The sequence below is a fragment of the Colossoma macropomum genome, unplaced genomic scaffold, assembly GCF_904425465.1.
Source record: "Colossoma macropomum unplaced genomic scaffold, Colossoma_macropomum, whole genome shotgun sequence".
In the NCBI taxonomy this organism is placed as follows: Eukaryota; Metazoa; Chordata; class Actinopteri; order Characiformes; family Serrasalmidae; genus Colossoma; species Colossoma macropomum.
Genome location: NW_023494786.1, coordinates 35,517,332 through 35,531,664, shown reverse-complemented (window position 1 = coordinate 35,531,664; position 14,333 = coordinate 35,517,332). Strand labels below are relative to the sequence as shown.

Here is a 14,333-nt window from a genome sequence, read left to right as displayed (position 1 = left end):
TAGTCTAAAAGCAGCTTTTTGTCATGAACTACCAGACTTCAGATTTTTCAGACTTCAACCGAAAATATTTGTCACATCTAAAATAATGACAACTTCCATTGCTTCCTTTTAATGCTTTACTTTAAGTAATTTGAAGCTGGCATCATCAATTCTCAAGACCAGTTTTTGTCCATATGAACCTCAACATAGTCCAAAACGTAAATTTGGTTAGAACTAAAAATATCCAAAACATTGTTTTCCAATAAAAATAAAATCACATAATTTGGATATTTAATAAAGTTTTTTAAACAGAAGAACAGGCCTGATGTAGCATGCATTTAAAAAGGGTATGAGGACACATTAGCAACAGGTACCATGTTCTTTTAGACATAAGGCATTTCAGCCCTTCCCTTCTTCACTGAAATGCAATACAGTTTTCTTCTTAAGACTCTTTTTTGACCACAGCTACATTTCTGCTAGCACTCCAATGGGATTTTGACAGTGTTACGTTAGCGTCAAGCCAACTGTGGTGTACATTCACTGGTAACTGTAGCTTAAGCACTGACATCTGACATTCTAACTTAAGAGTTCGTTAGCTGTTCAACCAAGACTAAATTGTTAAACAAAACATTTTTGTTTGCTATGTTTTCACACCATTAGTAACAAACAAAACACACTTTTCCCATGCTACAACTTCTTCAGAGAATGCTGTGGCCTCAGGTAGTGAAACGGAATCAGCACAACATCAGCCCAAGTGTAGAATATTTACAAGACAAAAATATTTTCGAATAGAATTTAGATAAAATAATATCAGCTACAGACCAACCATTCCAGCATGAGCAAGTGTCCATAGATCTCTCAGCGTAGATCTTCAACTCCAAACAAAAAAGTCCCAAATTCCAACTTTCAACTCAACAAGAATACAAAATGAACTAATATAGAAATATGAAGAAAAATCCAAATAGCTTATACACTATATGGTCAAAAGTATGTGGACACCTGACCATCACACCTATAGGAGCTTGTTGGCTGTCCCATTCCAAATTCATGGGCATTAATATGGAGTTGGTCCCCCTTTGCAGCTACAACAGCCTCCACTCTTCTGGGAAGCTTTCCACAAGACTTGAGTGTGTCTGTGGGAATTTGAGCCCAATAAATCAAAATCCCACAGACTCCCATTGGCTGCTGACACAAAGCTGGAAGCAGATAACTGTGTAAAATGTCTTTGTGCTGTAGCATCAACATCACCCTTCACTGGAACTAAGGGGCCCAAACCCTGAAAAGCAATAACTGAATTGAAACTGACCTCAATAATTAGGAGGGCTGTCCACATACTTTTGGGCATATAGTGTATGTCTAATGGAAAGAAAACTCTGCATAGCAAAAACACTAAAAAATGATCTTACCAGTTCCCAGGTGAGCTCAGAACAGGTGAAATCATACATGTGATCCACAAGTGGAATTGATCCATATTCCCCCAAAAAGACATGTTTTCATGCTGGCAGATAATCCCTAATGTGAAAAATGCCCCTTCAGAGCTCAATGTGCTCCCCTGTAGATGTAACAACCAACAAACAATGCTGTGCTCTTCTTTCCCTGCTTTTTCTAACACAGGAAGTTGAGAAAGTAAAGGAAGTGCTAAAATAAGCCCCTCCAGCAGAGGGCATTACTAAGTAAAGAGGGCATCATTAAGTAAAATAAGCATCAAAGATTACAAAACAGAAAATACTTCCTACAGCATTATAGTTTATTATAACTGCCTACAGAGTTAGACAAGGTAGTTTCAACTTAACCACATGATGAGCTCAGTTCAGTGCTGCTCGTTTAAACCTGCTGCCAGAGAAGATACCGCATGTGCACATCACCGTTAGCAACAGTAGAATTATTTTGCATTTTATTGTTTAACAAAGTAGCTTTAAAAAAAAAAAAAGAAAAAAAAACATTCATAGAAATCTCAGAATTTCCATCGTTCTTAGATTATGTCCTTTACAAACCAAATAAACACAAAACAGCATTGTTACATCATATACTGTAATTTAGAGCTGCAAGGTCTTGCTGGTGTGGGTCCATGCCAGTTTCCTTTCTTTCAATGCTATTATGATAGAGATTCAACAGTAAGCTACTAATAGCTCTAGATAAAGTTTTGTTGGCTCCCCCTTGTGGAGAATATTGACATTTAGACAGAAGCACAAATTTCGTGCTTTCTCAAAATGAATTGCAAAGAAAGAAAGTGAATGTTGTGTAGATTGTTGTATAGATGATGTCACTAATCACACACACCACAAACTAACCCACAGAATTTTTGCTTTTGTATTTTATTCTTCAAAGTTTTATGGCTCAGGAAAACATTCCGCTGCTGTATTGTCTATGTGCTTGTACGGTCAAAAAAATGGCTGCTTTTGACTGTTAATTTTTGGGTAAAATGACAGTGAATACTGAGACAGTTTAACTAGATCACACTAAAATGACTAACAGGGTCCAGCAATGCTGATAAAGGTCAGTAAACTCTCTCACAATTATTTGGAGTAAGAAGCACAAACATACTAAATATCACTGTAATGTTCCTCCTTTAAGCAGGAAAGTAAAAGAAACAGGGTTCTGAAATAAATGTTTAGAACTCAGTAAAATCACAGTAGGAATCACTGCTGTCTTCTACAGGCCGGACTCAGTTTAGTTTATCACTAGTGAACAGGTAACAGCTATGTAAAACTAATTTATTCATACGTTTTATGTCATATAACTATGATAATTGCACAGTACTGTGGAGTTTGTACTACATACTTACACAGCTAATACCTAGAACCTGTTGGACATTACAGTGTGTTTTTGTGAACTTATGTTACCCAAAATATTTACCTAATATTTTGGTGTTTGTACTTCTTACTTATCTGGTTAATACCTAGAACGTAGGAGACTGTAAAAGAAAGCATCACCAAATTTCCCTAGTAAGGTTTTAGAAAGGATTATTTGCATGATGCTGTAGATAAACCATTTTTGCTTTCCTTAAGAACCTTTCAGTGGGTGGTTCTTTAGAGAAATAGAATGGTTCTTTTATGGCAGGGTTCACCAATTGTATCCACATGGGGGCGGTGTGGGTGAAGGTTATCATGTCAACAAAGCAGGAGCTCACTTTATACAACTAATGAGCTCGCTCCCATACCGGCCCCTCATGGTGTCTCTCAAAGAACCATTTCTGGAACCCTTATTTTAAATGAATGGAGATTTAAAATGATTTGAATGCAACCAGCAGATGGCACAATTCTGCACTTTCCCTCAACAGTCTTAAAAAGATGGTTCTTCAAGGGTTCTTTAGTAAAAACAAAAGGTTCTATGTAGGACCATCAACACTCAAAAAACTCTTTTTGAAAAGGGTTCTATATAACACCAAAAAACATTCTTCTATTGTTACAAGCTTGACATTGTCACAATATCAGAGCCTTTATGGTGCTATCTAGAACCTGTACAGCATGTTCATCAATCTGTTCAAGGTTCTATATACAAACATTTGCTTTAGAAGAACCATCTTTTTAAGGGGGCACTGTTATGGGACGGCAGGGAGGCGGACCCAAGTGCAGAGAGGAAAACCCGTGAGAAAGGGTCTTAAATGAATTAATCAGGTGAATGAGTGTGAAGGGAGTGATTCTGCATGTTAGGGTTGAGGTGACTCAGAGCCAGCTGATGTACTGATAGGCGGTCCGAGGAGTTACCACTGCGCCACTGGGAAGCACAGGTGAAAATGGGAAAAACACCTCAATGAATAAGAAAAAAAAAATGGCGGGAAAGGGCAGACAAAGGGGACGCTGAAAACATCATGCTCAAACAAAGGCTGAGATAGAAAAGTAAATTAAAAGATAATCAGAAAACAAAAGAGACTTCCTCTGTGTTCATGAGAAGAAGATCAGCTTTACGTTTCACCTGTTTGTTCTTGGTGGAACAAACACTTTGTTTGGCTTGGAGTCGTTTGTTTAAGCCCTCTTTTTGTCTTTTAAGTTGCTTTGGGACAATTTATTCCTTTTTAGCCCTCATTTTCTTCTTTCTGTTGTTTCGGGGCAATTTCTCTTTTTTCCCAGCCCTCTTCTCTTTTCATCTAAATAACCACCTGGGCTACATACCATACCATACCAGTCACCCCTCTACAAAGCTGTGACAAAGGGCTGCTGTTTGCCACAGCCTTAAGTAGAGGAGTCCACAGGTGTGCCAGGTTGGGCCTAATCAGCCCGAGGGCTTCTGGGAATTGGAGTTCCATGAACTTGTGGCGCCTCACCACCATCACCCTCTGCTGGCAGCCAGCGGCACAGGCTGGACCCTTACAGGTACATAATCTCAAAGCTGCCTTGTATGTGTGACGTGAATGTGTGGGCGACTGGATGAGACTCTGAGTGAGGTGTGGGCCAAAGAGTATTTTCTCAGTGAAAATTTGGCCCCTGATCAAATCTCCTTTCATGATCCCTGTGTTTGCTTTTTCTTAAAGTCCACAGGCCTCTGGGTGCAGAAGCAGATGAGGATCCATCTCAGACCTACAGCCAGATTCAGAAATGCATATCCCCAACATAAACAACATGAAGCACTCACTGTGGAGAGGGTCTGGATCCTGGATGGAGATTTAGATGTTCTGTTCTAGATGTGCACTTCAATAATCACCACTTCATCCAAATCAGTCAGGAGAAAGACATAGAGAACTCTCTGATAGCAGAATGTTTATATTAATTATTGCTATTACTGCCAAAAAAACATCATATTTCTACAATGGTCCCTTCATAGGAGAAGAAAAGCACTGCAACAATGATTTTACCACGGAATTTTGGACTATTTCTGTTGGTCCATTCATCCAGAAATGTTCAAAAACTGTTTTGATAATGATAGAATCCTTTGATAATGATAGAATCCTGGTAATGTATTAGTATTGCATTGATGGTGTTTATAAGTACGTTGGTAGAAATGCAGTGTAAGTAAAAATGATTAATAATGCAGCTCTGCTGTGGTGGGGCACTACAGCCAAACGCCTTCCTCTAAAAAAACGAGCTGACTGTGGTGAGTTTTAAACACTCAGCTCATTCTGAGCCCTAAACACCTTTAGTCACTAAAGCGTTATTGTTCATCGTTGAGGCGTCACAAGATCACATTTTACAACAGAAACGGTCAAACGGCAGTGCTGGTCTCCAGCAGAACCCGATAAATCCGTTCAGCCAATCAGTGCGCAGTATTCATGTCAGGTGGCACAGCAGAATCTCAAGCGGCTCCTTCTCCCTACAAAGAGCAGCACACAGGCCTTGACCTATCGGCTACTGATCTAAACAGAGCTCAGAGTCTCACAGAGAACCACTCTGGATTCAGCCATGAGAGACAATAAACACTGGACAAAGACTAATGTTTGGGTGGAAAAGACTAAAGTTCATAACTCGCATAGTGACTATATTGGGAGCAGTGAGCTGTCTGAGATTCAGCCTGAGGATTTTCGAAGCAGTCAAGCAGGTAACGTTCTCCTGGCATTCACCAAACCCAGACTCGTCCATCAGACTGACAGACAGAGAAGCTGATTGGTCACTCCACAGAATACGTTTCCACTGCTCCAGAGTCCAGTGGCGGCACTTTACACCACTCCAGCCGACACTTGGCATTGTGCATTTTGTTCTCAGGCTTGTGTGCAGCTGCTCAGCCATGGAAACCCATTTCATGAAGCTCCTAAAACGCAGTTCAGAGAGGAAAACCTAGTGGACCCCAAAACTGCCCCCATCAGATAAACAGCACTTAAAGCTTTCATCTCTGAGAGAGAGGAGAAAATCAAGCTGATCAGATCTGAAAACATCCACAGGTGTTTCTGTCCATCCTTCCACTGTGAGAAGACGACTCAGCGCTGTGGGTCTGAAAGGATGTGTAGCTGATCAAGAAGAACCTCACTGAGAAAAGGAGACGGACACATCAAACAAAGAAGCTGAACGATGGACTGACCACCCCAGAGTCCAGACCTCAACACCACTGAATGTGTTTGATTACTTCAGAAAATCATCAACCAGCTTCTAAGACTGAACTTTGAAGGTGTGTCTGCAGATTCTTTGAGGAGCTGAAAGTGAGTCTCCTGAACAGAATGGAAGCTGGAATAAAGGGAGAGAGTGGACACAGTAAATTATATTCAGTTGTTGAGACGTCTGTGTAATTTTTAAATATTAAATATGTTTTCTGCTTTTTTTAATAACTTAATAGCCTTTTTGACCAAAAAAGAAATAAACGAAAGTTTAAGGCATTATTAACTGGGACTGTCTAGCAAGTTTGTCCACAAACGTTCCCCTTCTAGTCATTATTATGAATGCATGAAGAGACACAAACACAGCGGTGCACTGCAGGAAAAGTTGGGTATAAATGAACAGCTTTTAACGTTTTTATTTATTTTCAGAGATTCTCAAAAGAAAAATAAAGAAAAGTCATGCGAACACATGAGGCATCTCATCAGAGCGGGAGAGACGGCTGTCTCCTCAAGTTCTTTTATCTTCTGCAAGCAAGACATACATCATATCAGAGAAAATACATATGGAAATACATATATATATGATATAAAACTCACAGTTGCACACTAACAGGTTGTCTGATGTTTAACAGCTCCTGCAGCTGCCAATCTCTGTACAGAGGATTGGATTTGCATAGACTTTAATGTGTTAATGACAGAAGTGACCAGGTTAGAGGCTGTTAATCTCAAGTTTAAGCGTGTTTGTTTAGCTTAATGTCCAATAGTTTAGATAAAAACACTACAGCAGGTTTATTGCTCTGGTGTCATAAAAACTCATCCAGTTGATTGTCGTCTTACAGTGAATTCGTACAGAATTCCTTCATCACCTCAGCTCTATAACACACATCACTATAACACTGGCAGTTATAGATTATAGATTATAATTTAAAACTCCCCCCCGCCACTCAGTGGCAGAGCCGAACACTTGGGAAAAAAAAAATAAAATAAAATACAAAGACACTTTACAGTTGCTATAGAAAGGGTCAGAAACAGCTGGGCTACAAAACACAGCGCTACTGGACAAAAACACTTCACATATATAAATATATTACACTAATTACATAAACCATAAAGATGTACAGTCAAAAAACTTCAGCGGTGGACGAGGCTGGACGGTGTGAGGGAGAAGGCCCAACAAACACAAACACTTTAAAGCCACAGATCACCCAGTTTTCCCTCACCAAATGTGGTCGATAACCTAGACACGTTTGGTGTCTCACGTTTGATTCTTTAGTTTTGGCACTGGAGCTACAATTCTGTGTAGCTAACAAGTGCTAAAATCTCATTAGCATGCTAATTAGCATCATTAGCAAGCTGCATGCCTTATTCATCACACAGTTCTCCCAAATCGACACTGTATGACAGGGACTATAGTACAGAAGCAGCCATATTGTAGCCTGAATTTTCTCCATTATGTAAAAAAGCAAACTTTGCTGAACCTTTTGGAGCTTCAACAACGACCGCAGTGTTAACTGGACGCTCAAATAAGGAACTGACAAAACAAAGAGCAGTGGAGAATGTGGGCAGGCTTGCAGCTGTGGCGACGTGTTTGGGTCTGTTGGGTCTTTTGTAGAGGGTTCTTTGGGACGAGCCCCTTGTTTATAGGCGAAAGGGGCAGCAAAGCACCCCCACCTGGTGCATAGATGTTACCACAGTCACAATTTAGCTTAAGAACAGCAGCTCCAGTGAAACACACCAGTGGATCTGTGATGAACCTAATGGTTTGTTTGGACGTCTTGAAGATCCCGCAGCCAGCAAACCTTGACCTGTTTGAAGCTGTTCAAGTGGTAAGTCTGGCGAAAAATCGAATCTACACAATTTTCCCCATAAATCCAAATGAAGCTTATTAGCATGCTAATTAGCAGGGTGCTAACTGCATTCCTAAATCATCACAAACCGTGTGGAGCTGTTTAGTGAACTCTCAAAGTCTTGATTACGTGTTTTATGGGACGCTGTATGTCCATCTATCTAAGATGGACGAACTATAGACAAAATTCAGGCTTCAAGATGACTGCCGCTACAGTTTTTAGCTATGGGACATACTTTTGCCCATTTTCATAGAAATTTAGGGTGAGGGGAAATTGTGTAAAGTGGATTTTTCACTAAACTTTTCCTTTAAGGATCAAAGGACAGACTGAGGCGTGAACCTCAGGTGAAACCTCTCCCACACTGAGAGCAAAGCGAATAAATAACACCTTCACCACTCACTATTCACACCTTTATACAGGATTACAAGTGAACATCAGTCTTCTTAAACATTCTCAACACACTAGAGTAACTTTTCTCAGTCTCTATTTAGCTTTACCTAGAACAGTTCTCTGTTTTACGTTGGAGCACAGTCTACGTTTAGAAGAAATATGGCTGAGGAAGGAACAGCATCTTCTAAACATTTAAGATTGTCCTGTTTGTGTCTTCCACATAAGGGTACATGTGAATATGGAAATGTTTAGTGAAGTTTAAACTTTGATGTATGTCGTCAATTAAAAAAAATAAATAAATATAAGCCTAGCAAGTCACTACCGAGCACTTGGGTACAATCCGCTCAAGTTTCAACATGCAATACCTCTAGTTACCACTAGGAGCTGCAATACATCACCGATGGTGTTTCAGCACTGATGTGCTCTCCTCAATGTCAATGTGCAACACTGAATACATAATGTTCACTACACTTTATTTGATGTCGCTTTTTTTTCTCCATAAAGCTCTTAGTGGCCTAAACTAATACCTCGATCTATAAAGGGGGTTAACATCTCGATAATAGTTGCATGTGGAACAAAACCAGTGCCGGTCCGAGCCTTTCTTGGGCCCAAGGTTCACGTGGCCCATATGCACACACCCTCTACTATAGTAATATTAATTCACCTTTACTGCCCCCCTCCCTTAATTAGAGTGATAATCAGAGGTGCAGTAATGAGCTCCATTTAGTTCAGTAACATTTTGATGGACTTGAACTTTCCTGAGTATTTTCAAATGGTAATACTTTTACTTCTACTATATTACTGAGGAAGTGAATCTACTTTTTCATCAGTTCCATTTGAATCCATTTCAAACTGTTTAAGTCTGGAAAACTTCAGTTCTATACAAGAACTCAGCACGTTAATATCGATATTTATGAAAAGTGAGTCTTGGCATGAGAAACTGGACACTCTGGAGGTGCTGTATTCGAATTTTGGGGGAGAATGGGAATTACTGACAACTAGTGGAAAGCAGTGGTACTGCAGAATAAGAAACGTGCCTTTTTAAATAGTCTGTTAATGTCTGTTAAAGTCTGCTAATGACTCCAGTAACAGTGAAGAGCATGTCATGATAAAATCCATGCATTTTCCGCAGCTAATGCAAATCATAACTTTACTATGAGTGCAGTTAGAGGTGTTTGAGAATGAATAAGAAATTTCTTTCTTTTTCATATATCTGGCAAAAATGTCTGTACAAACAAATGCATCATTTTAGTGGGGATTTTACACACATTTATACACATGGCCCCAAAGTGTTTGGACCTGAGACTAGACTTTTAATTTTATTTCTACTCCAGTCATTATTTCACTGAATATACAACAATTTTATTACCTTTTTTTTGCATCTTGTTTTCTTACCTCACTATCAGGATGCTTATTTTTTCCTTTTCTTTGCACTCGAATGCTAATAATGCATAGCTTTCAGCTTTAAGCTAGCGCTAGCTCCACATGGAAGATGGGAAAAATATAATAATAATAATAATAATAATAGTAATACTGATATTGCACTTTGACAGTCACCATTTTGGTATATAAGCATGTCTGTCATCTTGAATGTAGGGCCTATAACAAGCATAGCTAAATAATAAATAACATTAAAAGTCACAATGGTATTATGTGCAGTGGGGAGGGGCTATGCAAATCTACTGTTTTGCATATAGGAAGGACCGGCACTGGGTACAACAATAACATGAAAATAAACCTGCAGCAACATCATTTCACTCACACTAAAACACATTCTAAAGTGTCCTAAAGAGTCCGCCTCTATTTCGTCTCAGAGTCTTCTTTAAAAAGGGTGGATGGAACCAGCCGGCAGTTTGTTTTTTACAGGGAGGGAAGGACAAATCTCCGTCAGTGAGAGAGAGAGAGAAACGAGTGATTACAGTTAAGACATATTGCACATGAAGCCTTGGTGGGAGCCCGAGAAGCTTTTTATAATTACACACTCAAACGCACAAAACGTCCGTTTTTTTAACTGTAGAAAAAAAGTGTAGTTCCTTTTTTTTGAGGTTGGTGAGTGTTTCTGATGGACGATCACGCTGAAAGGTCAGAAATCACCAGTTTGTCCATTTTATTTCCGATCTCCGAAGGGAGCGAAAGCTCCTCAGACTCATAATCATCATCAAAAGACCTGCAACAGAAAACATGCACTTCAGAACACCTACAATATATAAGAATACTCTACAATATTAAAACATACAAAAATAATGATCCATAACAACATTATATATTATATTTTTTGTTATGGTAATACTTTTACTAATACTACTGTAATCAGCCTTTTTTTAGTTAAATCTATTTTTATAAAAGCAAAAAAATGTACAACCCCCATTTCCAAAAAAGCTGGGACGCTATGCAAAATGTAAATAAAAACAGAATACAATGATGTGAAAATCAGTTAAACCCAATATTTAATTGAAAATAGTACAAAGAAAACATATCAAATTTTGAAAGAGAGAAATTTGATTGTTTTTTGAAAATTGTGTAATGCTAAAAAAACACTTGGTGGAACATCCCACAGCTAATTAGGTAAACTGACAACAGTTTAGTAACATGATTGGGTATAAAAGAGCATCTCAGAGAGGCGGAGTCTTTCAGAAGTAAAGATGAGGAGGGTTCACCACTCTGTGAAAGACTGCACCATCAAATAGTGCGACAATCCAAGAATAATGTTTCTCAACATAAAACAGCAAAGAACTTCTGCTTTTCATCATCTACGGTACATAATATCATTAAAAGACTCAGAGAATCTGGAGAAATCTCTGTATGTAAGGGACAAGGCCAAAAACCAGTATTTGCTGGCCGTGATCTTTGGGCTCTCAGACAGCACTGCATTAAAAACAGACATGATTCTGTAGTGGAAATCACTGCATGGGCTCAGAAACACTTCTGAAAACCACTGTCTGTGAAAACAGTTCATCACTGCATCCACAAATGCAAGTTAAAACTCTAAAACGCAAAGAAGAAACCAAATATAAACAGGATCCAGAAATGCTGCCACCTTCTCTGGGCCTGAGCTCATTTAAGACGGACTGAGGCAAAATGGAAAAGGGACCTGCTGCCCAACAGATAAAAATTTGAAATTCTTTTTAGAAAATCATGGACACTGCGTCCTCCGGGCTAAAGAGGAGAAGGACCACCCAGCTTGTTATCAGCGCACAGTTCAATTAGCGCATATGGCATCAAATTCAAAATGTGCATATATTTTTCAAAAAACAATCAAATTTCTTGTTTTTTTACATTTGACATTTTGTCTTTGTACTATTTTAAATGAAATATATTTCAAATGATTTGCACATCATTTCATTCTGTTTTTATTTACATTTTGCACAGCATCCTAACTTTTTTGGAAACAGGGCTGTATTATTAATTATTAAGAACACTTATATAATAAATAATACAAATTTAATTGGTAATGATTATATTATAAATTGTCTTGCTGCATTTTTCCTTACACAGATGAATATAGTTACAATGATGGTACTTAATGAATAATGTAATATATCAACACGGCTTATACAAGTATAAATAAACATTTTCACTGCCTGATTTTAATGTAATGTTGGTAGCAATTCAGTAATAAACGTCCCTGTAAATGTTTAGTTTGTCATACACTACGTTCATCAAAGTATCTTCTTGGTGTGAACAGCAGGTTCATGAATAATAATGTGTCCGTTTTCTTTTCCAAACTGTTGGAACTAAAAGCTCATATTGAATCTCCTTTGGTCCGCAAACGCCAAAAAAGTGCTGATGAGTGACACCACAACAAGGGGAGGAAGTGGGCGTGGCCTTTGGCTTTATTTCCAAATTAGCACTGTCACTAATATAGACATAAATGTGTGATATTCTTTTCCTCTAAATAAACCTGATTAGGCTTTAATAAGGTCAATAATGGCAAACTGACAATAAAACATCATCTGTATTAAAAACATTTTAAAAGCCAGGAGACCACAAATTGTTGATGAACAGTGTAGACCAATACTGACCCCTCCTGTAGCTGCTCGCTGGCTGTTTCTTCAGCCACCAGGATCTCGTACTCTTCTGCTGCGTATTTATCCCAGTCTGAGGGTTCAGGACCATCTCCATCCAAATCCTGCAACAAATAAACACAGAGTGACTCTTCAGTTTAGTGATGGTCCATGAAGTACCTGTAAAGGCACTTTGCATCTCATATTTTACTTTCCTATATCAGGGACAATGAACATTAACACACACAAAGGTAAATGTGGAAGTGTCAACTAACTGGCTAATGTTCAGCTGTAGTATCTAAGCCTGATGTTATACAGGCAGCAACTGTTCAAATAAACAAAATAACAGAGAATTTACACACAGATAAAGAAACATAACATAAAAATGCATAAAAGATGAAATAGTGGGGTCAACTTGGTCTCTGTAAGTTGATTTATTCATTGTTGCTCAGCAGCCCATTGGTATCTGTAAATACTGTCATGTTTCTATGCATAGACAACTGAACAATGGTGCAAATGGAGCACCTGAACTCTTTAATTCCATTTTCAGTGTAAATAACTGAGCATGACTTAGAAAATTATACCTGTACTGTTACCAACATGCCCTAAAACAAAACCTTACAGACTCTTTTGTGAGATTTCGCTCTATGTGTGTAGTGGAAACAAAACAAAGACAAACATACAAAAGTGAGTTCAATTTAGTGTTTATTCTTCATCTTATTAAACAGTTATAACAGCATCGATAAACAATTTCAGCATTGTGCAGCTGGAAGTAAAGACAGATGCACTGCAAAAAATAATATCTTAGCAAGTTAAACCAGCTTAAATGTAGTCAATAAATCTAATATTCCTCATTATGAGTCTGTTGTGAGAATATTATAAGATTATTCCACCTGTTTCTGTACATTTTTACTTGTTTTAAGTGATTTTATCTAGTGAAAATGTCTTATTCCATTGGCAGATTAGTTTACTTATTTCAAGAAATACTGAAAATAAGTCTGCTCATTTAAAAAAAACAATGATTAAAACAAGGAACATGATCTGTCAATGAAATAAGACACTTTCATAAGATGAAACTGCTTAAAAACAAGTAAAAATGTCTAGGAATGAGTTAAATGCAGTGTGTTAATGTAAAGAGTTAGCTAGGTAGCTAGTTATCCAGGTTGTAGCAATCAGCTGCTAGTAAATATTGGTCTAGTTTAACTTAGCAACTTGTCAGCTTCACAGAAACACCTTGGGAACTCTAAGTGTGGTAGAAGACGAGTGTGTCTGACCTTTTGCACTGCAAACGGATCTCTCTGCTCATGGTCCAGGTACTTCTCCAGGTTGAAGAACGTGTCAAAGAATATGTGAGCCATCCTGCAGCGTTTCAGGTCACGCAGAGTGATCTTACCTGTAGAGAAGGATGTAGTTTTAGTTTCAGGGGGCACTAGACATAAAGCATTAAGCTGGACACTGTCTGTGTTGGGCTGTCCTTAGGTTTAATCAAGTTCTAGAACTATAGCAAAAGCTAATGCTAATGTCAACGCTAGGCGATGTTTGCTAACTAAAGTACTATTTGGACAGGGTTGGTTTTACTTGAGGCGGTAGGTAATGTAATCTTTACCACCGTTCTCAGTGCCAAGCATTTCACAGACTGCTACCTTCTATAAAACAAACCATAGTAATAACCCCAGATTATATTAATCCTATTAATCCTGCACTATAAAACAATCTTTAGAAATAACTTCAGGTTATATTAATCCTGTGATCTAAAAATATAGAAATAGTCCTAGGTTATATTAGTCCCATGTGATAAACTAAGCAGTAGAAATAAACCCAGGTTATATTAATCTTGTGCTTTAAAACGTGCAGTAGAATTAACCCCAGGTTATATTAATCCCCTGTCATAAAACAAGCAGTGGAAATAACCCCAAATTACATTTACGGTATTTGGCAGACGCTCTTATCCAGAGCGACTTACAATTTGATCATTTCACGCAGGTAGGTGAAGGTGTTAGGAGTCTTGCCCAAGGTCTCTTATTGGTATAGTGTAGACTGCTTACCCAGGTGGGGATTGAGCCCCAGTCTATAGCATAGAAGGCAGAGGTGTTACCCACTACACTATACCAACCACTACCCACTACACTATACCAACCACTACCCACTACA

The 14,333-nt window shown here is 38.4% G+C and overlaps 1 protein-coding gene across 1 annotated transcript in view; it reads right to left on the bottom strand.

Moving 5' to 3' along the window:
• Nucleotides 1-10,192: 10,192 nt before the first annotated feature.
• ppp2r3a (protein phosphatase 2, regulatory subunit B'', alpha) overlaps nt 10,193-14,333 on the bottom strand; it is a 158,296-nt gene continuing 154,155 nt past the window's right edge. Inside the window, exons 13-15 of the mRNA XM_036565447.1 lie at nt 13,457-13,575; nt 12,201-12,307; nt 10,193-10,345 (exon numbers count right to left, since the gene is read on the bottom strand). Coding sequence (XP_036421340.1) covers nt 10,249-10,345; nt 12,201-12,307; nt 13,457-13,575 — 323 coding nt within the window. The 3' untranslated portion in view covers nt 10,193-10,248. The remainder of the gene's footprint in view (nt 10,346-12,200; nt 12,308-13,456; nt 13,576-14,333) is intronic.